The 25771-nt window shown below is 56.0% G+C and overlaps 3 protein-coding genes across 15 annotated transcripts; 2 read left to right on the plus strand and 1 right to left on the minus strand.

Moving 5' to 3' along the window:
* The first annotated feature begins 1377 nt into the window (after positions 1-1377).
* Positions 1378-8402, plus strand: SET (SET nuclear proto-oncogene). Its single transcript, XM_060608436.3, has 8 exons — positions 1378-1833; positions 3395-3452; positions 4123-4265; positions 4624-4727; positions 4832-4945; positions 5566-5736; positions 5849-5995; positions 6611-8402. The coding sequence occupies exons 1-8, from the start codon at positions 1761-1763 to the stop codon at positions 6632-6634; spliced, it is 834 nt and encodes a 277-aa protein (XP_060464419.1). The 5' UTR covers positions 1378-1760; the 3' UTR covers positions 6635-8402.
* A 3028-nt stretch (positions 8403-11430) lies between these two features.
* On the plus strand, positions 11431-22136 carry PKN3 (protein kinase N3). Of its 11 annotated transcripts, none has more exons than XM_060608433.3 (22): positions 11431-11564; positions 14164-14398; positions 14605-14750; positions 15242-15353; positions 15426-15553; positions 15764-15947; positions 16634-16780; positions 16864-16973; positions 17080-17223; positions 17643-17718; positions 17805-17973; positions 18157-18259; positions 18367-18434; positions 18747-18810; positions 18962-19053; positions 19388-19564; positions 20300-20362; positions 20469-20545; positions 20982-21124; positions 21213-21320; positions 21477-21557; positions 21653-22136. In XM_060608433.3, the coding sequence occupies exons 1-22, from the start codon at positions 11541-11543 to the stop codon at positions 21863-21865; spliced, it is 2664 nt and encodes an 887-aa protein (XP_060464416.1). In that variant the 5' UTR covers positions 11431-11540; the 3' UTR covers positions 21866-22136. The 11 variants fall into 11 exon arrangements, with proteins under 11 accessions (XP_060464416.1, XP_060464417.1, XP_060464410.1 ...); XM_060608434.3 differs by having other exon boundaries at positions 21477-21513; XM_060608430.3 differs by lacking the exon at positions 11431-11564 and adding an exon at positions 13911-14049 and having other exon boundaries at positions 18109-18259.
* ZDHHC12 (zDHHC palmitoyltransferase 12) lies at positions 22071-25549 on the minus strand. Of its 3 annotated transcripts, none has more exons than XM_078436407.2 (5): positions 25272-25549; positions 23671-23807; positions 23237-23314; positions 22909-23075; positions 22071-22803 (listed from the first exon to the last, which is right to left on the minus strand). In XM_078436407.2, exons 1-5 carry the CDS (start codon positions 25369-25371, stop codon positions 22374-22376), a joined length of 912 nt encoding a protein of 303 aa, XP_078292533.1. In that variant the 5' UTR covers positions 25372-25549; the 3' UTR covers positions 22071-22373. The 3 variants fall into 3 exon arrangements, with proteins under 3 accessions (XP_078292533.1, XP_060464420.1, XP_060464421.1); XM_060608437.3 differs by having other exon boundaries at positions 22071-22739; positions 25272-25424; XM_060608438.3 differs by having other exon boundaries at positions 22404-22717; positions 25272-25429.
* Positions 25550-25771: the final 222 nt, after the last annotated feature.

A 25771-nucleotide genomic window follows, 5' to 3' on the forward strand; every position in this document is an offset into this window, starting at 1 on the left:
AAACTGAGAGATCATGACTTGGGCCAAAACCAAGAGACGGACGCCCAACCGACTGAGCCACCCAGGTGCCCCTGGAAAGCATTATTTAAACAGAAATGCCTTGGGGCGCCTGGGTGGCTCAGTCGGTTGAGCGGCGACTTCGGCTCAGGTCATGATCTCGCGGTCCATGAGTTCGAGCCCCGAGTCCAGCCCTGTGCTGACAGCTCAGAGCCTGGAGCCTGTTTCGGATTCTGTGTCTCCCTCTCTCTGACCCTTCCGTGTTCATGCTCTGTCTCTCCCTGTCTCAAAAATAAATTTAAAAAAAGTAAAAAAAACACACCCCAGAAATGCCTTGGCCTTACTTAGTGGCTCAAAAGGCTTGCACTCTACTGCAAGGTGCTGTAGGTCCTAGCTCTGAAGGTGTGAAACGAACTAAACGCCTACGGCCTTCCTTCGGGCAGTTGTGCGCCTCAATGAGATTTACTCCTGTTGCTGGGACTGGCCCATCAGCACTCTGTTGTTTCCTGCAAGCATTTAAACACCGACTCGGGCAAAAAAAGACCCGCGGGTGAACGTGGCAACTTCTTGCCTTCAGACTTCCAGTTTGGCGCGGCTCTGCCTAAAAGTCACCACTTGATACAATGTTCCCCCTTTCAGCCTTTTTTTTTTTTTTTTTTTGCATTATGTAACCTCATAACAGAAACGGGTACAGAGAGGGGAAAAGTGACTTGCTCAAGTGCACACAGCCTTCTTGGCAGAGGCTTGGACTAGAAGCCAGGAAAAGGCCTTCTAAGTGGAGTGGGGAGCTTCGGTGTTTACAAACAAGCCTGAGCGAGTCCGAAGGGCATCTTCCCCAACTGGAAAATAGGATGGAGATGCCGCCTTCCTTTACCCACGAAGAGGGATGATGCCCCAGCGGCGTCCCAGGGCGCCGAACCCGGGGTGGGTGTATTTTCGGGCCCCGCTGTGAAGCTAGGCTACTACAAGGCCTGCAGTTCTGGGGGGCTGTAACACCCCTCTCCCCTGCGCCCCGCGCCACCCCACGGAGAAGGGAAGCCGCTCCGCCACCACGTGACGCGCCTGCCGGGGGGGGGGGGGGGGGGGGCAGCACGCAGCCCGGCAAGGCCCCGCCCCTTGGGCCGCCGCGCGCCCGTAGCGCGCAAATGTCCCGGGTCGGGCTGGAGAAGGGGAAAGCGGGGGAGGGGAGCGCGGCGCGGGGTCCGGCCCCGTACGTCGCGGCGTTCCTTCCTCCCGCCTCTCGGCCAGGCCCTGTGTCTCCTCGCCGCGGCTCCGCCCCCTCGTCCCGGCACCCTAGCCAATGGCGACGCGGCGCGAGCCTCTCCGGCCGGGGGCGGGGCGTACGCGCGGGGCCTGGCGCGCCTGCGCCCTGCCGCTCCCCCCCCCCCCCTCGCCGTGAGGAGGAGGAGGTGGAGGAGGAGGCGGCTCGGGGAGAGCGAGCAGAGAGCTGGACCGCGGAGCGTGAGTGAGGGAGCCGAGCCGCCTGCCTGCCTGCCCGCCGCCGCCTCCCCTCCGTAAGCAGGAGCCCGGGCCGGGGCCCGGCACGCCGCCCCAGCCCCTCCCTCGTCGTCAGGCCGCGAGGGCAGCGCGCGCGAGCCAGGGGGAGGGAGAGCGAGCGAGCGAGCGAGCTAGCGAGCGCCGGGAGGAGGCGGCCGGACCGAGCGAGCGCCCGCGCGTGTGGCGTGAGGGGAAGCCGCTGCCCGCCCCCTTCGCCTTCCCTTCTCTCCCCCTCCCCGCTCCCCCCCCGACCGCGGAGCAGCACCATGTCGGCGCCGGCGGCCAAAGTCAGTAAAAAGGAGCTCAACTCCAACCACGACGGGGCCGACGAGACCTCAGGTGAGGAGCAGGCGAGGCGGGGGCCGGCCCGCGCCGCCATCTTCGCCGCCCGCCCGGCCCGCAGGCCGCCGGCGGGGCCCGGGGCGCGCGCGGGGGGCCGCTGGGCGGACGGGCCGGCGCGCGCCTCGGCGCCCTTTTTTGTGCGCGCGGGGCCGGGGCCGGGGTGGCGCCGCGGCGGCGGACGGCGCTGCGAGGCGGGGGCGCTGCGGCCTGCTCGGCGCGGGCGGAGGAGACCCCCCCTCCCTCTCCCCCCTCCCTCGCTCTCCTCCCCCTCCCTCCCTCCCGAGAAGCCTCTCTTTATTGTGCTCCGCCATGATGCCTCGCTCCCATCAGCCGCCGCCGCCGCCACATGGTGCGGCCGGACGCGGCCCCGCGGCCGGGCCTCCGCGCGGCTCCCCCTGCGCGCCCGGCCTGCGGGCGGCGCCCCCCGCACCCGCACCCGCACCCGGAGGCCGGCCCCGGCGCGGCCCTCCGCCTCGAGCTGGGGCGGGGTGGGGGCGCGGGGACGCACGCGGCTGGCCGCGCGCTGGGCCCCGGCCGCCCGGGAGGATGCTCCGGCCGGCCGCGGGCGCACTTCCCACGTGGGGCGGCCACCCCCGCCGCGGCGGAGCGCTGGGAAAGCCGGCCCGGCGGCCGGCGTGTCGGAGGGGCTTTACAATGGCTCGCGGCGCACCTCCCAGCCTGGGCGGCAGAGGCTTTCTCGGCAGGGGGGCTGCGAAACCCGGGATGGTTACCGGAAATGAGCCGCGCGGTCAGGCCCCTTCACGCCCACTTGGCTTTGTAGGTTGTGCAGTCTTCACCGGACAAAAGGGCACCTTTTGCCTAGCACACCCCCTTTTCCTCCTCTCCCTTCTGTGGCTCACAGTTTCCTGACTTCACGCTGGCTTCCTGTAAGTGTGCTCCGAAATCGTGCGGGGCCGCATCGGAGCTAAGCCCGCCTGAAATTGGGTTGGAGGGGGAGAGAAAGGTCAGGGTCGAGTCCTAGGGCTCCTGTTCCGAGGAGGGGAAAATCGAGTGTTCGCGACGGTCGGGCAGCTCCGAGGTCCTTATCTGTCAGGCGTGTCTGATGTCTTCATCGTGATCGATACTGAGCAGTATTTTCAACTTTGTGTAAGAAGCGATCCTACCGCTGAGATAGGTGGTGTCCCCATTTTCGTTAGTGTCGTGGGTTAGTTTCCGTGTTGGCCTTAACAGCTGGCACTATTGTGTAGCAGGTATATAATGTGATGAAGAGCAAACAGTAAGAATTTCGGAATAAGGCTTACTCCTTACCTTTCATCACAGAAACTGTAATAATTGGTCTCCTTTTTGTAAGGGAACTCTCGAAAAAGTGCTGCAGACTTGAGTGGCTTAGCAGATTGTAGGATTTGTGAATAGTCTTAATTAAAAAATAATTTGTTAACTACAGGCGCGAACACGTGGAGAGCATGCCTTGTAGTAGGCAGTTTCTTTTTTAAAAACTGCTTTATTGGTATAACTCACGTCACCGGTCGTGTTGACATCAGGAAAACTAATTTTATGTTCTAATTAGTATTGAGTCCTCTACACCTTTTTCTTGCAGAAAAAGAACAGCAAGAAGCAATTGAACATATTGATGAAGTACAAAACGAAATAGACAGGTAAAGTTTTTCTTAGTTTACTTTGGAGAAGTTTTTTGAGATGCAGCTTACGGTCTGGTGATCATTGAGACTATGGTCAAATAAATCTGTATCCGCTGGCCAAGTGGAGATGATTACAACTTAGTGAGAAATATTTTTGAAAGGTCAGTGTTATTTTTCTGTGAAATATGTCTATGTTGATCAAAAAGTTTGAAGAAAGTATATTCATTGACCTTTGGGTTTGCTTTCAGAGGCTACAAGTTGTCTGAATTGCGGTGCCTGAGCTTCTGATAGTTTGGCATTATGGCATCAGTGTTGCTCCTGCTTGGGTTAGAACTTTGTTACTTGATCAGCAACTTTTTTTTTTTTTTTTTTTTGTAAACTTAATCTGCCTGAGGGAAACAATTGAAGTTAGCGTGGTGATAGAGTTGGCAACTTAAATACACAATGTTACCAGAATGCTCAGTTGGGCTACTTTAGGAACTGTCAACTGTTGAGTGTGTGTTGGTGAAGTAGCTCAATTTGTCATCTTAGTTTTGACGTCTTTCACTCCAAAAATCTAGGTGTTCTGGTTATTATGAGTGAGTACTTTGTACTGTTCTAAAGCTAAAAAGTAAATATTCTGTAGTTTCGGCAGTTTTTGTATTTGTCAAATACCATAATTGTCAACGTGGTTTTTCATTTGCTTCAGACTTAATGAACAAGCCAGTGAGGAGATTTTGAAAGTAGAACAGAAATATAACAAACTCCGCCAACCATTTTTTCAGAAGAGGTCGGAATTGATCGCCAAAATCCCAAATTTTTGGGTAACAACATTTGTCAACCATCCACAAGGTATGTTGTGGCAGAGCACTATTGCAGGGTATGGGATGTCCATTCATTAAAGAGTGGGGGGACTTTGCTTGAGAACTTAGTCCGACATGTTCGTTACATGCAGAGATTAAAACACTCGGGAGGCTTGCATTTAATGCTTTCTCTATTTAGAAGAGACTATATTCTAACTTGAGATTCCCTTTAATTATTTGGTAAAAGATAGTGACAGCCCTGACACTGAGCCATCTGGTTTGCAATTAATGGATTTATGAAATCAAAGATAATCACTAAATTTGGAAAAATTTAAAAGGCATCACTTGAATTGTTTGTTAATAATTGTCTGTTTAATATCCATTTGACCTATAATTTGCTGGTCCAGTGTCTGCACTGCTTGGGGAGGAGGATGAAGAGGCTCTGCATTATTTGACAAGAGTTGAAGTGACAGAATTTGAAGATATTAAATCAGGTTACAGAATAGATTTTGTAAGTATCAATAAGTGATCTTGTTTGCCACTGTGGAAATTAATTTAAGCTTTGGTTAGAAGAGCTGTTTGTATTGATTTCCAATTCTCAATTCTTTATTGTAGTATTTTGATGAAAACCCTTACTTCGAAAATAAAGTTCTCTCCAAAGAATTTCATCTGAATGAGAGTGGTGATCCATCTTCAAAGTCCACTGAAATCAAATGGAAATCTGGAAAGGTATTTGAGGAATGTTGGGCAAAAGTATCATTTTGTGTATTTTGGTTTAGTTGAACCTCTTACCAATACTTGTTGCTTTGGTAATGTGTTAAGTGCAAACCCTTAAGATGTAAAAAAAAAAGAAAAAGAAAAACAAAAACAAAAAACCCTCCAAATACAGTAGCTTGGAGCTGTCAGATTATTGTGTTGAGTTTTTCAAGAAACAGGCTAAATTTCTTTGATTTCTACATGGGTTAGTAAGCTTTTCAAATGGCTTGGTACTTGCCAGATTGCATTTATATCTACATTTATGTAGTGAGCCCATTTTCAATTATACTGTGTTATGGGTAGTGGTTGTCAAAGTGGAACTAATTTTGTATGTAAAGTAGTGAAATTTAGATGGCCCCTTTATAGGAGAAGCTTTTTGTATAAATTTGACAAGTCTTTGCAGACCTAGAATTTTAGGACTTTGTTTTTATCTGCTGTACGTTTTATAATTTCTTTTAGATGACAAGTATAGATGACATACTAGTGTGATTTCCCCCCCCCCACACACCCGCTTTTGTCTTAAAATCTTAAGTCATAGGGAAATTTAAGTGTTGTGGAGAACCTATGTCAGAAGTTCTTCTGTCTTCATTTAGGATTTGACGAAACGTTCAAGTCAAACGCAGAATAAAGCCAGCAGGAAGAGACAGCATGAGGAACCAGAGAGCTTTTTCACCTGGTTTACTGACCATTCTGATGCGGGTGCAGATGAGTTAGGAGAGGTCATCAAAGATGATATTTGGCCAAATCCTTTACAGTACTACTTGGTGAGTTGAGAATGTTTTTTTAATTCAAGGTTGTATCTGTCTCATTTGTTGGAAAATGAGTTCCTAAGGTAGTTTGTTTTTTGTTTTTGTTTTTGTTTTTTTATTTTTGAAGGTTCCTGATATGGATGATGAAGAAGGGGAAGGAGAAGAAGATGATGATGATGATGAAGAAGAAGAAGGATTGGAAGATATTGATGAAGAAGGAGATGAGGATGAAGGTGAAGAAGATGAAGATGATGATGAGGGGGAGGAAGGAGAGGTAAAAAAGAATTTGGTTAAGTCCAAAGAAGACCAATCTTGAAAGAACTTACCCTGTTATTTGTGGGTTGTATATATTGTGTAATAGAGGCGTGGCCAGCTGTGGGAGGATTTGTAGGTGAGATGAGCTAGTTTTTCGAGATGGAAGAAAGTTTTAATCAAGTCCTTATATCAGTGATTTTTAACTGTAACTAGTTCTGCTTTTGTGCTTCGTACTCTGTTCTGCCCTTCCCCTAACTAGTACTTAATGAAAGCGATATGGGTAGTGCAGCTGGTCAGATTCTGAGAAATCTAAATAGCAGATTTGCATGTTTTGGACAAACAGTAAAATCCTTCTAGTCAGATCGAAATAGATTGTTTCTTGGTTTGTTTTACTCGGTGTGAAAGAGGTCAGATTTTGGTTAGCGCTGAAAAGTTAACTAATTTATGTGAAACAGCATCACTGGGTTGTTCAATTGAGATTTGATACAGACCGATTTGTGGCTTCGTTCGTAAAATGACACGTCCCCGTAGTGCATCAGTGTGTTCTATGGAAGTCCATGAGTGTCCGTACGAATGATGGGGAATGACCTTAGAATTAACCCTGGAGATTAACTGCCCACTTTCTTTCTTACAGGAGGATGAAGGAGAAGACGACTGATGGATTCCAACCTTCCTTTTTTAATTTTCTCCAGTCCCTGGGAGCAACTTGCAGTCTTTTTTTTTTTTTTTTCCCCCTCCTCCTCTTGTGCTCATTCGCCCTGTTTTTTGAAGTCTCTTTTCTCTCCCTTTATACCATGGTTCTCAACTTATTTTGGGGGGAAATACCTTGAGCAGAATACAGTGGGAAAAGAATCTCTACCCCTTTCTGTTCCAAATTCATTTTTATCCCTTCCTGTCTCAACAAAAACTTTATGGAATCAACACCACCGTGCTCTGTGGGAAAAAAGAAAAACCTTCTGCTCCCTTAGCTCTGCTGGAAGCTGGAGGGTGCTAGGCCCCTGTGTAGTAGTGCATAGAATTCTAGCTTTTTTCCTCCTTTCTCTGTATATTGGGCTCAGAGATTACACTGTGTCTCTATGTGAATATGGACAGTTAGCATTTACCAACATGTATCTGTCTACTTTCTCTTGTTTAAAAAAAAGAAAAAAAAACTTAAAAAAATGGGGTTATAGAAGGTCAGCAAAGGGTGGGTTTGAGATGTTTGGGTGGGTTAAGTGGGCATTTTGACAACATGGCTTCTCCTTTGGCATGTTTAATTGTGATGTTTAACGGACATCCTGGCAGTTGAAGATGACACTTTTAAAATATAATTCTCTCCTAATGATGATTTGAGCCCTGCCACTCGATGGGAGAATCAGCAGAACCTGTAGGATCTTATCTGGAATTGACATTCTCTTGTAATTTTGTTCCTGTTTATTTTTAAATTTTCTTTTTGTTTCACTGGAAAGGAAAGATGCTCAGTTTTAAACGTTAAAAGTGTACAAGTTGCTTTGTTACAATAAAACTAAATGTGTACACAAAGGATTTTGATGCTTTTCTCTCAGAACAGGTGTATTTAATTAGGATTTTCCAAGTTTGACTTGTGTAACGTATTGTCAAACTTTGTCACCCTGACTCCGTATTTTTTGATACGCACTTTGCAGGGTGACCTCAGGGCTTGTGTGGACTGAGAAAGGGATTTGAATCAATGTATTAATGTCTCCAAATCCGGGAACCATCATGGGTACGATTTGCCGTCAGTTTCTGAAATTCTCCACCTCAGTCGGGGTACCAGATTGCCCAGAAGTCCGTTACGATTATGTTGTGCCCTTGATTTGTATCTCGAATTGGCATTTTTAAAAACGGGCCTTTATTTACCTGGATATAATTCTAGTGCCTGCCACCACTGTCAGACAGACCTGGTGCTCTAATGCCGAATTACACACAGGGCAGTTGCTGGCGTGCCTTCATTGGCACCATGAAACGTGGCTGAGAAGACAGACTCTCAGACAAGAAGTCCGTACTGGTGGTAAACTCAGGAGTACTTTTGTCTCAAAGTACTAGCTATTTAGCATGTAGCTCTCAAGCGAGACCTGTCTGTGTGAATCTGGGTGAGAATGACGGGCTCGGCTCTGCTAAATGCCGTTGTGCATAGAATAACATTTTGGGAAGCTACCTAATGCATAAGCTTTTTAATGCTGTAAATTATAGTAGCTAAAATTAAATGCCACTTAACTTTTTCAGAGATGAATTCATGGACAGCCTGGTCAAATTCAAAGCTTTTTGATGTATAAAACTTTATAAATGGAACTATTCCATCGATAGGCAAAGTGTAATGAAAACCTGTCTAGATGGATAGTATGTAATTTCTGCACAGGTCATGTTTAGTAATTACATCACTGTATACCGGTCAGGAATCTTGCTCCAATAAAGGAACATAAAGATTTTTTTTGACTGGGGTCATTCTCCTTGTTTTGTAGAGAAATGTTACTTGCTTTTGGATTCAGATGATAAGCTAGTTTTTCTGTGTGGTTTGTGTTCATAGTGACTGGGGAAGGGGGTAAACTCTTCATATCCTGCAGCAGTATAGCCGAAGTGACATCTATACGAAAGGGTATGTATAAAGGTCACGGGAAAAGAACTTCTTTGGGATGTAGTCAGTTCGTGAAGGGATTGAGTATTTTTCATGTCAAAGTCAAAACATTTAAAGGGCTCTTTGCTGAGGGGGAAATATAGTCGCTTGAATGAATTGCTCATTCAGTAGGCCTGTAATTATTGTTTCACAGAGTTACATCTTTAGGAAAACTGACTTACGGGCTGCTGAGTAGGGCTGTCCGGTTATAGGTCCCTTTAGTCAGACTATAGAATGTTCTTTTGTTTTGGGGAATGTGGTTAAAAAAAAATCAGCCCTTAAAACATAAAAGTCCTCCCAACTATTGCGATCACCTTTTAACTGCCCTGTGCCTGCAAAGGGCGTGAGGGGAATGCTAGGCTGGGAGAAAGGAAAGTGGCAACGTTAATGTCCTGGAAAGTGGCTACAGTGTAGCAGGTGTGCTTTGGGCCCGACTGCAAAAGGAGCTCTGGGCTGGCCCTCAGGCAAGTGTGTGTTGTAAAGTGCCGGATGAATGGCTTAAAGCTCCTTTGCTACAAGGACATTTCAAAGGAAAGGGGTAAATAAATGGTGGCTGTTGAGGTAGTTTCTCTGGGAAGGGGACTCCCTCTTCCAGACTTCAAAGCTGTGCCAAACTCTGTTTATGAGGGAATAGCTACATGAACTGGGGCATGGAGGGTAGTAGCTGGTAATAGATGTTTACATTTCATTTCAAACCTAACGGAATCTTCTATTTTAGACCCTCCCTCCAGTTGGTAGATCGTTTCTCCCTCGATGTCCTGATTTCTCAAAGACTTAACTGTTCTCTGACCTCTGTGACCTGCCCCTACAGTTTCGCCCAGCTCAGGCTCCAGGATGTAGGGTTTAAATGGTCCAGAAGCCTGCCTGTCTTGTCGGGCTGACATCTGCTAAAGCCTGTTTCACTTGTGTTAGCTCTCTGGCTGCTAAATTTAAGTTGCAGATTTTTGACTTGATGGTTTTGGGGGGCCTTTTGGGCTTCAGAGGATTCTTAGTCACTGGTGTTTCTAGATTAATTTTCGGTAATCTTTATTATCATTACTGTTTCATAATGGTTGGTTTCATGGTTTCACTTGGCCCCAGGAACATGGGTTTGGTTTTTCTGCCTTTTCTGTTAGGTTTTACTATGAACTCTTTCTGGCTTATGCAAGAATGGAATCCTGTTGCAAAGGGTAAAGACTTTTCAAGATTTCCTGAAGATCAGGACAAGTTCTCAGGAGTCAGATGAAGAGCCATTCCAATTCTTTAAAGAGGACATCTCAATCATTTTTGAAAAGTCTATTCCCTCCCCCAGCCCCCACCCCAGCAGTGACCGTTTCCTCCTGAATGTGTGACTGTGTTCATGAAGACTTATAAGTTGAGTTTTTAACAGGTCGGAGGGGAAGAGGGTTGCAGCTTTGTGATTAGAATAGTGGAGGGTATGTGCCAAGCTGATTAGTTGGTGACGTTGTGTACTCATACTACCGAAGAAAGGCGAATCTAAAATGTAGATGGATTGTTGTTTGCAGTACGGGGAAGGAAAAAAGAAATGTGTAGAAAGGACAAAAAAATTTAATGTGCCCTGCTAGGAAGTGTTTTTGTTCCTTTTGGGTTTTTTTTTTGTTTGTTTGTTTTTTGTTTTTTGTTTTTGTTTTTTTTTCAGTTTTAACAGCCAATTAGCTGGAGAGGTGTTTGCACCATTCACCATCCACTGGATGTTGAATGTGAAGGGAACATCAGTTTTCCAAGGGGCTACTGTTTCATAAATTACACTATCACTCTGGCATAGGATGCAGCTCTCTGGTCCGATTCCTCCATCAGCCTGGAGGTTCCTTGTGGGTTTGCCCAGCCTGGGGTTCCTGGATCCTGCTACCTCTGAACTCCTTTCCCTTATTGACCAGTGAGCCAGTGAAACAGCGAACTTGAGGAATCCTTTCTGAGTTCTTCCACAGAATTCCACTTTCTGGGCTGTAGGAGTAGACAAATGATTCTCAAGATGGGAGATAGACACTCTCCTGAAAATAGAAGGCACCTATTCCAAGTCGGCAAATCACCCACCTTCAATATTTGCCCCCTACTCACTTGCAGCCCCTTGGACCAGGCTCCTTTCAGTGAAGTCTTGGCACAGTGCTAGTTGGCACAGGATACTAGGGTTCCTTACACAGGAATGGCAAGCCATTCCCAGGGCAGTTAGTGCCCACTGGTTGGCTTTCCTGAAGTCATGGCTATTTCCTGGGGTTTCATTGTGTCTCCTGTTTAGATGGGTTCTTTAGGACAAGGGAAGAACGGTGGCTCTGGCTGAAACAGAAAACTCCACTCTGGCTGAGCAGCGGTGGCCTGAGAGATGTTTGGTTTATTCATCTGTCATTTGTAATTTGGCAAGCTTTGGATGAGGCTTTACGTTCTTATAGTGACTCTAGATAAGGCCAAGCCTCCGTGGGGGCCACAGGCTGGGGACTAGCCCATTTTACACCAATGATCTGAGACGAAGAGAAAGTTAGGGGCGGGAACCCGGTGGTGGCGGGGCTCCGAGGAAGGGGGCTGACCCAGCCGGGAGCGGGCGGGACACCCTGGCGGCGTCCCGCGGCCGGCAGGCGGCGCTATCGTCCCCCCCGGCCGGCCCTTAGGGCAGCTAGAGAGCCCCGGCCCGAGAAATGTCCCTCCTGCCCTTCTACCGCGGGACGGGGGTCGGCGGCCTCAAAAGGGGCGCGGGGCCCCAAAGCCCGCGGAACGCCGCAGCCGGCGAGGCGCGGGGGCCTGCGGTTGAGTGGGGTCCCCGGCGCCGGCCCCTCGCGGCCGAGAGGCGGCGCTGCTCCCAGGTCCCGCGAGGGCCAGCGGACCTCGGGAGGGGGCGCCCGATCCCGCGGCTCCGGCTCCGCTTCCCGGGAAGTTTCAAGTTTGAAAGTCCCGGCGGAGGGGCCGGGGCTTCCGGAACCGCAGTGGTCGAGAGGAGGGGCGGAGCGGCCCGAGCGGAGCCATGGAGGAGGGGGCGCCGCGGCAGGTGAACGGCGCCCGGAGAGGCCGGGCTGCGGGCGCGGGCCAAGGGGGTCGGGGAGTCTCATTTACGCCGCGGGCGCCGCGAGCTCCGGTCGCGTCCCCTAGATCCGACCCCCACCCCCTCCCGGCTCCCTTCCCAGCCCCTGCCCCGGGCTTCGCTAACCTCGCGGGGCAGACCTGAGCATGGGGGGTGGGGGGGCGCGGGGGGAGTCGTTCGTGCCCCCTGGAAACGTCCCCAAATTACCCCCAAGTGACTCAGAGCCTCTAGTCAGGCCAGCGCATGAGCACGTCTGAATCCGCAGTCAGGGCCACCGGCATGGGCCCTAAAGTTTCCCCCAATCCGTTCTTCCAGGCAGGACTGTTAAGACCGGTGGGAATCTGCCTGGAAAGCAAAGGGGACCGTGGGGGGCAGCTTGGGACAGGTCCTGGGGGGGGAGAGGAACGTGCGTGCAGGGAGAGGAAGGCCAGGGAAGGGCCAATCTCTGCGCACTTGTGGGGGTCCTTCCCAGATCACAAAGTCATGTGGGGATTGGGCACATGGAGATGGGGGACCTGGCCCAGCACCTGGGCGGGAACCTCCGGGTACACAGAGGGTTCTAGTCCAAATGGCGAGGGGGGCGGGGTTCCTGCCAGCGCTGGAGATACGTGCTGGTGGACACAGCGGCCAAAGCTGTGTGCTTGTCTGTCACTGAGGAGGGAGGGGTTCAGGTCTACCCAGAGCAAATGGGGTGGGGTCATTGCATCTGTGTAGAAGATAGGGTCCCAGCTGTAGAGCAGAAAGGGGGAGGCGTGTGTGCACATGGCAGGATTCCAGCCCAGAGCAGACAGGACCAGGGGGTACACCCAAAGGCAAAATGTCCTCCACCAGACGCCTGGAGTGCCCCCACCCCAACGTCGGGAACAACCTTAGGCACTGCGTCTGTCCCCTCCCACCCCCTTCCTCCGGAGGTTCCCCCCCCTCCTGTTCCAGCAGTGACTTGTACACATTTTCCGATTTCCTGTGAACCTCCGCCCAGCAACGGCAGCTGGGTGACTCAGGACCCCGGTGGCCGGGCCCCCCGCTCCATGGGATCTTTGTTTGCTCAGGCCTTTGGCTCTGGCCCTCTGGCCTAGGGCCCTCAGAGGATTTCCTGAGCCCCGCCCCTGCCCTCTGACAGCCAGGCCAGAGGGCCAGCAGAGACCTGGGGGGGGGGGGGGCTCCCTGAGGCTGGGGTAGCACCCCTCACACTGGCCTCAGGAGATGGAGAGCCGAGAGGTAAGGTGGAGGTCCATGGGGGGTGGAGGGCATCGTGGGTTACCCTGGGCTGAGGTCAGCTTTGGCGCTGGTTGGTTTGAAATGGCCTCTGAGAAGATTTTCCTATTCCTTGCTCCAACCTGGCAGTAGCTGAGCTGGGAGTGGCCCCCAGAGACCTCCTCAGCCTCTCTCTGTGCCTCCGCTTTGCTACCTGAGGGAACATCCCTGGCCCCTACTCAGGCCTCTGGCTGCCCTCTCTATGTGACCTTGGGTAATTCCCTAGCCTCTTCTCTGGCCCCAAATCTTAGCTGGGATCGCAACCTCAGAGCAGTCTGATTAAGTGTGGCTGGTGGGGAGAGGCTGGCATCTCCCTCTCGGTGTTGTGACCTTGGGCAAGTTACTTAACCTGTGTCCCAGCTTCCTCATCTGGGGCTGGTAACATGGGGATAGTAACTGCATCTTCCTCGTGGGATTGTTATGAGGACTGACGGATTCATGTACGCAAAGCTCTGAGAACAGACCCTGGCACCCGGTAGCACCCTGTGCCTTCGCCTCTTGAACAACACAGGGGGGGTCGGGGGTGCCGACCGCCCAGGCAGTTGAAAATTTGCATGTAACTTTTGACTCCCCCCAAACCTAACTAATAATAGCCTTACGGATGCCGTCAGCAGTTGACTAACGCATATTTTGTACGTTATGTGTATCATTATATGGTATTCTTAACGATAAAGTAAGCTAGAGGAAAGGAAACGTTACTAAGAAAATCGTAAGGAAGAGACGATACGTGCATTTATAGTCCTGTAAACAAAGTTGGTTTTACAGTTGAAAACAATTTGCTTATAGGATCACCTGGTCAGTTAAGTGTCCGGGTCTTGATTTTGGCCCAGGTCATGATCTCACGGTTCTGTGAGTTCAAGCCCTGCCCCGGGCTTTCCGTGCTGGGCTTTTCGTGCTGACAGCAAGAAGCCTGCTTGGGATTCTCTCTCTCGCCCCACCCCACCCCCTTCTCTCTCTGCCCCTCCCCTGCTCATTCTCTCTATTCTCTCTCAAAATAAATAAACTTAAAAAAAACAAAAGACAGGAAATGATTTGCTTATACGTGGACCCTTGCAGTTCAAACCCGTGTTGTTCAAGAGTCCACTGCAAACATTGAACAATTTTCCGCTCTCCCTTCTCCCTAATGGGAGGGGACAGGAGCGGGGACAGGCTGCGTAGCCCTAGGGTTTCCATCTGGCCCAGGAGTACTAGCTGTAAGGTCAGAGATGCCCCGGGGGGCCACCCTGGGCGCTGAGCACACCTTCCTCTCTGTCTGTGGAGACCCGAGGTCGCTGGCGGGGACTGAGGGCATTACCCCTCTGCCGTTCCACAGTCTGGGGCCGACCAGCAGCCCCCAGAGGATGAGAAAGAGGTGATCCGCCGGGCCATCCAGAAGGAGCTGAAGATCAAAGAGGGTGTTGAGAACCTGCGGAGGGTGGCCACGGACCGCCGCCACTTGGGCCACGTACAGCAGCTGCTGCGGGCCTCCAACCGCCGCCTGGAGCAGTTGCACGGGGAGCTGAGGGCGCTGCACGCGCGCATCCTGCTGCCCGGGCCCGGCCTGGCCGGTGAGTGACGAGTCCGAGCAGACCCTGGGGGACAGGAGGCGCCGGGCCGACCCAGCTTCTCCGCCTTGGCCCTGACCGCTCTCAGAGCCTCCTCTGGTGTCCCCTGCGACAAGAAGGGAGCTGGGGGTCGGGGTAGAGAGCAAGGTCATAGGGTAGGGTTCTCTCGGCTCTGGGTAAGGGGTTCGTGTGTCCCACGCTATGCACAGGACCCGCCACCGCGGGACCCCAGCCACCTGCAGAGCAGCCAAGGGCTCGGCACCTGGAGGCTCTACAGAGGCAGCTTCAGGTGGAGCTGAAGGTGAAGCAGGGGGCGGAGAACATGACGCACACATACGCCAGTGGCACGCCCAAGGTGAGGCTCCTGGGATCTGATGGGGAGAGACTGGGCTCTCAGCCCCTCTCAGCTCCCAGCCCCCATCCTGATGGAGAATGCAACCAAGCCAGTGACCCCACGAGGCAGAGGCGGTCTTAAGCCTTAGTCTGACGGGGGAGGCACAGCCCCAGATCCCAGCTTGGTGGGGCAGGCACGGCTCGAACCCCTAATCTAACAGACAAGGCACAACTCGGTCTAATGGGAAGTCCTAGCCCAGTCCGGTAGGGAAGGCCCACCCCCCGTCCCAGCTCCCAGGACGATGTGGGGAGCTCGGCTCTGACATGGTGTGGGAAGCTTGACCCCAGCCCTTGTGTCATGTGAAGGGGGAGGCCCTGCCCTAGATCTAGGCTAACAGGGGGCCCTTGGCTTTAGCACCTGGCCTACCAAGGGAGGCTTGGCTTCAACCTTGGTCTGACCGGGGAAGCTCTGGGCTAGCCCCGGTCCGATGGGCATGTGGCGCGACCCCACAGGAGAGGAAGCTCCTGGCAGCTGCCCAGCAGATGCTGCGGGACAGCCAGCTGAAGGTGGCCCTGTTGCGAATGAAGATTAGCAGCCTGGAAGCCAGTGGGTCCCCTGAACCAGGTGAGGCTTTGAGAAGCGGGGCCGGGCAGGGCCGGGCAGGGCGGGGCCTGGGGGCTGACCGCCTCCTCCCAGGTCCCGAGCTGCTGGCAGAGGAGCTAAGGCATCGACTACGCATTGAGGCCGCTGTGGCCGAGGGCGCCAAGAACGTGGTGAAGCTGCTGGGTAGCCGGCGGACACAAGACCGGAAGGCGCTGGCTGAGGTCAGGCCGTGGTCCCCTCCCATCGCTGCCCCTCTCTGAGCGTCTGTCTCCACACCACGGTCCACCAGGGCGGGAGGCACCCGCGGACGGCCTGTGCGGGGTGGCGGTGAGGAAACAGGAGGCACATTCTGTCTAGACCTCATTGCGGGGAGGGCGTGCGGGTCTCCAGTGGTCACGGGCCTGTCCTCCCCTGCCTGATCTCCTCTGTAGGCTCAGGCCCAGCTCCAGGAGTCCTCCCAGAAACTGGATCTCCTGCGGCTGGCCTTGGAGCAGCTGCTGGAGGGATTGCCTCCTGCCCACCCTCTGCGCGGCAGAGTGGCCCGGGAGCTGCGGACTGCTGTGTCTGGGAACCCCCAGCCTTCAGGGGTGCTCGTGAAGCCCACCGCCGTGACAGGTAGCCGGGAGTCAGTCCCTCCCACTTCAGGGCTCTGTGCCTTTTTTCCAAAGAGCACCCTGAACCCCAGATGGGAGGACTTCGGAGAAGAGTTTCGATCCCGGTCCCACCACCCCCTAGCTACGTGAGCTTGGGCGGCTGACTTCCCCTCCCTGGACCCTTAGTGTTATCCCTCTGTAACATGGGGGTGATAACGGCACCTCCTTCATGGGGTTGCTGTGAAAATTCAGTGAGTTGTTGCACGTGAGGCGCTAGGCGCAAGGCCGGCCCAGTGGGCACACCATTGGCGAAGCCATTATTCAAGGGACTAGCCGTGACAGTGTGTCAAGTGCCAGGGTTAGGGGCGCTCACAGCCCCGGTCCTGGGCAGTTTGGACTCCTAGAACGTTCTTTCGTATCCCTGAGCTGGATCTGTCTCCTGGTAGTGGTGGCTGAATTGTAATCAACAAACAAACTAAGCGTGTTGACTTTGGAAACCCTGAACTTCCCACCTGGGACACAGTACGGTGGCTTCTAGAGAGGCCAGCACCTTCCCGCTCAGCTGGTTCAGGCTCCTGGTGAAACACCCCAGCCTAATGCGGGCAAGGTCTGGGTTCAGCCATCTTCGGGAGAAGGTAGCTTTCTTGGGGCCCCAGGGGACCCGGATGTAGCAGGGGTTTGACAGTGTGTCCCCCACGCTCCCCGCAGGGACGCTGGAGGTCCGTCTCCTGGGCTGTGAGCAGCTGCTGACAGCCGTGCCCGGACGCTCCCCGGCGGCTGTGCTGGCCGGGAGCCCCTCGCAGGGCTGGCTTCGGGCCCGGGCCAAGCAGCAGCGTGGCGGAGGAGAGCTGGCCAGTGAGTAGCGAGCCGCGGGGCGCTGGGGGCAGCGATGCACCTCTACTCCTCGCCTGCCCTGAGCTCCCTCTCTGGCCCTGCAGGTGAGGTGCTGGCTGTGCTGAAGGTGGACAATCGTGTCGTGGGCCAGACCGGCTGGGGGCCAGTGACCAAGCAGTCCTGGGACCAGACCTTTATTGTCCCCCTGGAGCGGGTGAGGCTGGCCCTGGTGCGGGCAGGGGTGACCTTAGGCCACGGAGCGGAAGGCTGGCCGGGTAGGGACGTGTGCCCCACTCCTCAACCTGGCCTCCCCGACGCAGGCCCGGGAGCTGGAGATTGGGGTGCACTGGCGGGACTGGAGGCAGCTGTGTGGCGTGGCCTTCCTGCGGCTGGAGGACTTCCTGGACAACGCTTGTCACCAGCTGTCCCTCAGTCTGGTGCCCCAGGGGCTGCTCTTTGCCCAGGTGCTCCCTACCCCGTCCCCTGACGACACGGGCCCTGGTTCCATCTGAGCTAGAAGGGCCTTCGAGACTATTTGATTCATCCACACATAGGAGTAGAAATTGAGGCCTGGAGGGAGGAGGTCTCCAAGAATTAAGGATTCCCAGCCCCTCTCCGAGGAGCGCGTGGGAGTCTAGAGGCTGCATCCTGGTCCTGACTTGCCTAGCCTCATGCATGGCCCTGGACAAGTGTCTCTCTTCTCTGGGCCTCAGTTTCCCCACTGGTACCAATGTGGACATTGAATCCATCCCTCTGGGCCCCTCTGGCTCTCGCATCATTGACGCTGAGGGCTTAGGCTGGGATCTTGGAGGCCGGGGAGGTACCCTGGTGACAGATGGGGTGGGAGGGGACTGGTCTCCAGCCCTGCCCTCTGCCCACACAGGTGACCTTCTGTGACCCTGTCATTGAGAGGAGGCCCCGGCTGCAGAGGCAGAAACGCATTTTCTCTAAACGCAGAGGTGTGGACGGGAGAGGGCTGTGCAATTAGGGGGTAGGGCAGGGGCCCTTGGGGGGCCGTGGTACTGAGCCCCGCCTTTTGTCCCAGGTCAGGACTTTTTGAGGGCTTCCCAGATGAATCTCAACATGGCAGCCTGGGGGCGCTTGGTCATGAACTTGCTGCCCCCCTGCAGCTCCCCAAGCACGATCAGCCCCCCCAGAGCCTGCCCCCAGACCCCAGCCACGCCCCGGGGAGCTGCCAACCCTGCCTCGCCCAGGTGAGGAGCCCCCTCGCCGTGGCTGCCTGCTTCTCTGCCACGTCTGCCTCTCTTCAGGTGCAGCTGGTGTCTTTCTGTTCCCGCTGACCCTCTGTCTGTCTGTCTCTTGGCATTGCTGTGTGTCCGTCCCCACAGCTCTTCCGTCTGCCTGTGCCCTGCCAGGTGTCTGCTTTCTCCACATAGTGATTTCCCACCCAAGAAGAGCCCCTTGGAAGAAGAGGTGAGGCCCCCGCCCAAGCCCCCACGTCTCTACCTGCCCCGGGAGCCAACCCCCGAGGAGATACCGGTGAGGGGATGCTGGCAGTCCTGGGGGCTGCTGGGGTGGGGATGGCAGGGCTGGAGGGAAACAGGGAAGGAAGCCCTGCTCTGCTCTGAGCCCCTCTACCCTCATAGCGCACCAAACGCCCCCACATGGAGCCCAGGACTCGACTCGGGCCACCGCTTCCAGCCTCAGCCACCAGGTACCCCCGTCAGGCTCACTTATGTGCTTGCGACATCTGTCTGCTCACTTGGGTGTTCGTGTGTCCATTCACACATCACCCGATGCTCCTTGCTCTGTTCCTACTCACTAAACCCGTGTTATTGAGCTCTAGCTGCATTCTGGAACTCTAGGAAGCCACTGTCCCTGAATCCCCCCACCCCCACCCCAGCCCCTAGGCTTTCCAGTCTTATTGGTGGGGACAGCCCCGGACCGGCCCTGGAGGGTTAGGAGCACCTATTCATGGAGGCCCAGCTCTTATCCCAGGGGGACTCCTGTGCCCTCTCTCTTGCAGGAAACCCCCCCGCCTTCAGGACTTCCGTTGCTTGGCCGTGCTGGGCCGGGGACACTTCGGGAAGGTAGTGGGCTGACGAGGGTGCTATGGAAGGGGGTGAGCAGGCCCCAGCACCTTGGCTGGGGGGGATGCTGTGATCCATGGGGCAGTGGGCGGGAGCAGCAAAGGCGCCCCTGTGCTGTCCACCTGGAGCCCAAGCTGTCTCTGGTTCCCAGGTCCTCCTGGTCCAGTTCAAGGGGACGGGGAAATACTACGCCATCAAAGCGCTGAAGAAGCAGGAGGTGCTGAGCCGGGACGAGATGGAGAGGTGTGTAGTCGGGACAGTGGGCACCTAGCCCTGCAGGGGACCCCGGATGGCCGGCCTGGGCTAGTGGCACCAGAAGGCAGCTGAGTGCTCCAGGGGCTTTGAAGAGGTGACCCGCTGGGGCCAGTCCTGAGTTCTCTTTTGAGCACCTGCGGTTGTTAACTGTATGCTCTTGGGCAGGTCCGCTCTTCTCTCTGCCCGATACGCAGAAACCATCATTCTACCTGCCTGGCATTTTCATTGAAGACCCAGAGAAGCCAAGGGTGTTGTGCGGGTGGCAGGACGCAGCCAGCAGTGGCTTCTCTTCCCTCTAACACCTACCCCCGGCCCTCCGCAGCCTGTACTGCGAGAAACGCATCCTGGAGGCTGTGGGCCGCACAGGGCACCCCTTCCTGCTGTCCCTCCTCGCCTGCTTCCAGACCTCCAGCCACGCCTGCTTCGTGACAGAGTTTGCGCCCGGTGGTGACCTCATGATGCAGATCCATGAGGACGTCTTCCCTGAGCCCCAGGCCCGGTGGGTTCCCATCCCTCTTGTCTGCCTCTTCCATTGAGCCTTCCCTGGTTCCCTATGCCCTCTCCCTTCATCCTGCTTCCCCCAGGATACCCATGAGCAGAAGAGTGTGGAGTCAGGGAGGCCTTGGCTCAGATCCTTGGTTGTCAACTGTCTTATCAGCTCCCATAGCACTGTGACCTTGGGCCTCAGTTTACGTAGCTGTGAATGGGGCTAATAATAACTCTTCCATAGGCTTGTGGAGTGGATGGACATAATGTGTATTAAATTGTTGGGCACAGGAACCAGTGAAGAGTAAGTGACTGGCAGCCGGCGTTCTTTCTTGCCCACCAGAACGCAGGCTCTGGAGTCTTAAGTCTGCCACGAGCTGTGTGACCCCCAGGTGCATCACTTACCTGGAGTCTCAGATCCTCATTTGAAAAATAGACATGATGACTATCGACAGCAGGTGGCTGGGAGGATGTAGGGGGGTAAGGCATCAGAACACGTGGCATCCTTCCTGGCACCATCGAAGAGCCCAGGAAGGGTAGGCTGTCAGTGGGCAACAACCTTGGGGCCACTGTCCGGAGAAACACCCATTCTCCCTACCCGCTACCCCTGGCATCAGGCTCTAGTCTGAGCTGACTAGAGCTGGGACATCCAGGGATGCCCAGGCCGTGGCCATCCTGGTGCCTCCCTGCCCTGTCCCACCGCACCCCCCCCATCCTGACCCGGAACTACCCCCTACACCACCCATAGGTTCTACCTGGCCTGTGTGGTCCTCGGGTTACAGTTCTTACACGAGAAGAAAATCATTTACAGGTAACTTGCCCCGGGGGTGCTGGGGGTGGGGGTAGGTGAAGGAGCAGAGGCTGCCCTCCTCCTGTGATACTCCTGGGCCCCTTTGATCTGTCCCCCTCACCCTCAGGGACCTTAAGTTGGACAACCTTCTGCTGGACGCCCAGGGTTTCCTGAAGATCGCGGACTTCGGGCTGTGTAAGGAAGGTGGGTGCCTCCTGTCCAGGATCCCATGTCCTCCAGCCTTGCTTGCCCAGCTCAGGCCAGCAGGGTAGTGGGCAAGTGGCCTTCACCTCTCACCCCAGCCTGCATTCCAGGGACCGGCTGGACACACTGGTTCTTCCTTCCCAGCCCTAGAGACTCTTAAAGAGCCCCAGCGCACCCTTAGCCAGGGGAGAGCGTGTACTCAGGATGGGAGAGGGCATCGGGTTCTCCCTTCTTTGTGAGCTTGGCAAAGGCTCTGCTTCCTCCCGTGAGATGGCGTAAAATAAAAAACAAACTGTCCTCACCTCCAAGAGCTCGGGGCAGGGCTTGGCTTGACCTTCGGTGCCTGAGGTCGTAAGAGTTGGCTGTTGATTCTTACAACTGAAGTTATATGGATGAGACACGTCGGGCTGGCATCAGTGTGGATGCTGGTTTGCAGGGATCGGCTTTGGGGACCGGACAAGCACCTTCTGCGGCACCCCGGAGTTCCTCGCCCCGGAAGTGCTGACCCAGGAGGCCTACACACGGGCTGTGGACTGGTGGGGGTTGGGTGTGCTGCTCTATGAGATGCTGGTGGGCGAGGTGAGCACCGGACCCCGGCTGCCGGGGCCTCTAGGTTGGGGCAGGGTGGAGGTGGCTCATGCAGTCTGCTGAGCCCCCTTCCCCATAGTGTCCATTCCCCGGGGACACTGAGGAGGAGGTATTTGACTGCATCGTCAATGCGGACGCCCCGTATCCCCGCTTTCTGTCGGTGCAAGGGCTTGAACTCATTCAGAAGGTAATCACTGCAGGGTTGGGCTGGGCTGGGCTGAACGGCTGCCCCGTCACCACCCACTCTCACGGGGCCTCTGTGGTCCAGCTCACTTGGGATGCCTGGGCAGGCGGGCAGTGCCTGGGTGTGATGCCCTCCGTGAACCCCAGTCCTCTTACCCAGCTCCTCCAGAAGTGCCCGGAGCAGCGCCTTGGGGCGGGTGAGCGGGATGCTGAGGAGATCAAGACCCAGCCTTTCTTCAGGGTGAGTGTTCCTGGGTGCCTGGCACAGTGGGAGGTGTCGCCTGGCCACGCGGGCCGCTGCTCCGTTGTCTCAGGCAGCTCTGTCCTCGCCCCCAGACCACCGACTGGCAGGCCCTGCTCGCCCGCACCGTCCAGCCCCCCTTCCTGCCCACCCTCCGTGGCCCTACGGACCTGCGTTACTTCGAGGGCGAGTTTACGGGGCTGCCGCCGGCCCTGACCCCACCTGACCCCCGTAGCCCCCTGACGGCCCGCCAGCAGGCTGCCTTCCGGGACTTCGACTTTGTGTCAGAGGGATTCCTGGGGCCCTGACGGCCTCTCTGGTGTGTCTGTCCCGTCTGCCCAGCCGTCTGCCCCGGAGGCCCAGGCCTTGCCAGGTATCGGTGGGCACTGGGCCTCGAAGTGGCAGCTGCAGAGCTGCTGTGGGGGGCTTCGCTCAGTCACTGGGCAGGTTCCCCTCTCCTCCCGCCCCCGCCTCCTGGGAGGCCTGGACCAGAAAGGGCGGCACAGCAAGGAGGAGTTTGGTTTGGTTTTTTAATATTTGATTTGCTTTATGGATGATTAAACTTATAAAACTGTGCAATGGAGGCATCCTGGCTTTGGGGGGCGGGGTGGGGGGGTCTCGGAAGCCCAGGCTGCTTGTGCCCGAGCCCCCCACGGGTCCTCTGCCTCCTCTCCTTCCTTCAGAGGGCAGGACTGCCTATTGTGGCAGGAGCTCTGTCATTTCAGCTCTGCTCTGAGGCCTGGGAGGAGCGGGGGGGAGTGAAGAACACCAGGCCCTCCGAACGCCGACCCCAGCTGGGGGCAGCCCCTCTGGTTTTCAGGCACAAGATGGTGGCCTTGCCTCCAGCAACCCTACACCGCCTGGCTGCTGCCCTCCTCCCCCTCCTCCTCCCCCTCGGCCCACAGGGTCTCCCAGGACCCTGAGGGCCATCCGCAGAAGAAGTGGGCCAGGTTGCGGGTCAGGCCGCGGTCGAAGGGGTTGCCGGGGCGCTGGCGGAGGTAGGCGATGCGGTGCGAGGAGATGAACTCCCAGGTGGTGGTGTTGCTGGCCACCAGGTAGAGGTGCGAGGCGAGGAGCAGGCCCGCCACCAAAGAGAAGAGAGAGAGCAGCAGGAAGGTGGCCAACAGCAGCCCGCTGGACCGCAGCCAGAGCCCCCAGGGCTGGAAGAAATGGAGGCCAGACCTGCAGGGCAGGAACAGAGATGGAGACCAAGGCCGGGGGAGGGCGGGGGTGCCCCGGGGAGCCCCTCCGGGCAGGCCGTTTGGGGGAAGGCCCGAGGCCCCTGAAGGGGCACCGTGTAGGGGTACGCTGCCCGCCCTCCCCCCATGCCCAGGCCGGCCGTGGAACCCACCATGCCAGGTACAGGCCCCACAGAAGCACCACCAGCTGCAGCGCCAGGTAGGCCACGAAGAGCGGGTGGTTGCGTTCCCCCACGCAGTTCTCCATCCAGGGGCAGTGGTGGTCGTAGCGGCGGACGCAGCGACGGCACTCACGGCAGTGCCGGGCCCGCAGGGGCTGCTGTGGGCACAAAGGGAGGCGGGCTCAGTGCCAGCTCCCCTCTGGGCCCACGACTGAGGGGAGTGATGAGGCCACAGAGGGGGTGGGGGGGAGGGAGGCAGGAGGTCAAGGAGTCTCAGCCTTGCCCCTGCGCCCTCCCATAGAGGTCCCTGGTCACCCACCAGCACCAGGCAGTATCTGCAGCGCCGAAGGGGGACGGCTTGAGGAACCATGGCTGTCTGCTCCTCCTTGACCTCTTCCTGCAAATGGGGGACAGGGTATTAGGTTGGGAGGGAGAGGGAACTGGTGGGCGTTTCCCTGGGGGGCTAGCTTAGCCCTGGGTATGCACGCGGGGCCCATCCCCAGTGTAATGGAGGCGGTAGGGTGGGACAGAGTGCCCTGGCCCGAGTGAAGCTGTGACCTCTGTCACAGTTGTTTCGCTGGGCCTTGGTGGTTTCCTCATTGGAGGATGGGGGTTGCAGGGCTGCTAAGAGGATTCATGGAGGTGCCCCAGGAAAGCCCTCTGCATAGATCCTGGCATGAGACTGTTACAGGGGCCTTGGGTATCCTATTGGTGGGAGGAAGGGTTCTGGCTCCCAGGGGCCCCCCTGGTTACCTGCGGCTGGGGCTGGACATTCACATAGCCCGGGTCCATGAGCGACACGGCCAGGTAGAGCAGCAGGGAACCCAGCACGAGGAGCAGGAAGGTAAGGGGCAGGAGAAGCTCCCCCTGCTCTTCCCACTGCCGCAGTGCTGGAGAGGCCGGAGAAGGAGAGTGAGGCCGGGGCCGGAGCTGAACAGGAGGCCATGTGTAGGGGTGTATCTGGAGGTGGGGAGTATGTCCCTGGCTGAGCAAAGGCCTGGAGATGGGGTGTAATGAGTGGTCAAGTGTGGCCACTGCATAGAGTACAGGAGGGAGAAGTTTGGGCCCAGCACTCCCTCCCCCCCCACCCCCACCAAAAAAAAAAAAGTTCATTTGTATTCTATCTGTAGGACAGTAGGGAACCATGGAAGGTTATAGGGTCAGATCTGTTTCTGAAAACCCTCCTGCTGCTGGAGGAAAGATGGATAGGGGAGCAGGGGGAGGCCTGGGGGCAGAGCCTATCCAGGAGGGAGAGGAGGGTAGCCAGACAAGGGCACTGGCAGGAGGAGTGGAGACAAAGGGCTGGATAGATAAGGGGTAAGGGAGTGAAGGGGCCAGACTTGACTGGATGTAGGGGAGAGGGAAGAGGGATCCCTGACTTTGGCTCCATGATAGGGAGAGACCAGCTAGGTTTGATATACCCATGAGATAGAGACAGAGGAGGGCAGGGCCAGGAAGGGTCCAACTCATAGAAGTAAATGAAGATTCAGGGGTGGGAGGCAGGGGGAGGTGAAGAGGGAGGGGCGTTTAGATAACAGTGTGGACAGCTCTGGTGTCCCTTGGTTGTGAAAAGGAGCAGAGAAGGAAAGCAGGGTTGCAGGGCGGGGTGGGGCGGGTCCTTTCTGATGAGGAGACTGAGCAGGTGTTTAGGCTGAAGGGTGAAAGCGGTAGAGGAGACTTAAGAAGGTCTTGGGAGGAAAGTGACGACACCCACAGCCCAGGAGTTGAGGCTGGAGCACGGAGGGAGGAGCGGGCCTTCCCAGAGTGGCAGTGAGGGTGAGAAGTTGGGCCGGAGGCAGCCTGCCAGGTAAGGAGGGGAAGGATGTTAGTGGGGGTGGGTCAGTGAGGTGGACGAGGACTACAGGGCAAGAACTGAGGGTGGGGAAATGCGGGACAGGCCGCCCCCCTCTGTGTTCTCTTGTCCTGGAAGGTGGGGAGCCTGGACTTGGGCAGCTAGTGGCCACGGGGATGGGCGGGATGCCAGTTCTTGATCTACTTGATCCTCGGAATCTTACGGAGGGACGTTATCCTGGGAAGGACCGGGTGGGTCTCGGGATCAGGGGAGATGGGGGCTCAAGTCCGTCGCGGGATCTGGTGGGCACCGGTTGGGTCCTGGGATAGACAGGGCATCTGGCAGGGATCAGGAAGATGCTGGGATTAATTAGGGATCAACTGGGTATTAGGCAGAAAGCAGGTGGCTCTTGGAATGACAGATGGAGAAGAGGCTCAGGAGCTGGCGGAAGTCGGGTGAATCCCAGGATTTCTGGGGCTTCAGCAGGGAACCCAGTGAGACCCAAACGTCTGGGGAATCACGCGGGATAGGGTGGGTCGGGGTCGCGCGGGGTCCGGCTCACCGGTATCGTGCAGGAAGAGCACCAGCGTGATCCCCCAGGTCAGCACAGTATGCCCGCTCCGCACCAGGACCCCAGGGCTGAGGAGCGCCCAGGGAGCCATCTCCTCCGCCCGGGGCCCCACCCGGAAGAAGCGCCGGGAGGGGCGGGCCCTTTGAGGGAGAGAGGCCGCGGCTACTCGCGGATTGGTGAATCCTGGAGGTGGGCGGAGCCTGGTTGGGTCGGGGAGGCTGCCTATTGGATAGCAGCTGCGGCCGAGGAGGCCCTCGAGCCAACAGGTGCCTGAAGAGGTTGAGGGCGGGGCCGGCGCGCGCGCAGCTGGTAACTCCCCCGACCCCAGCCCCCACCAGCCAGGTAACTTTCGAAAGCGGAGGAGCAGGCGCGGGCCCTGACCCCGCCCCCTCGGGCTCTCACCCCGCCCGCCCCTAACCCGTGGCCTCGCGCATGCGTGCAGCCCCCGGGGTGCCTCTGCTCAAGGTGTTCGGTGCGACTCCAGGTTGCAG

This window comes from Panthera onca, chromosome D4 (assembly GCF_046562875.1).
Source record: "Panthera onca isolate mPanOnc1 chromosome D4, mPanOnc1 haplotype 2, whole genome shotgun sequence".
Classification (NCBI taxonomy): Eukaryota; Metazoa; Chordata; class Mammalia; order Carnivora; family Felidae; genus Panthera; species Panthera onca.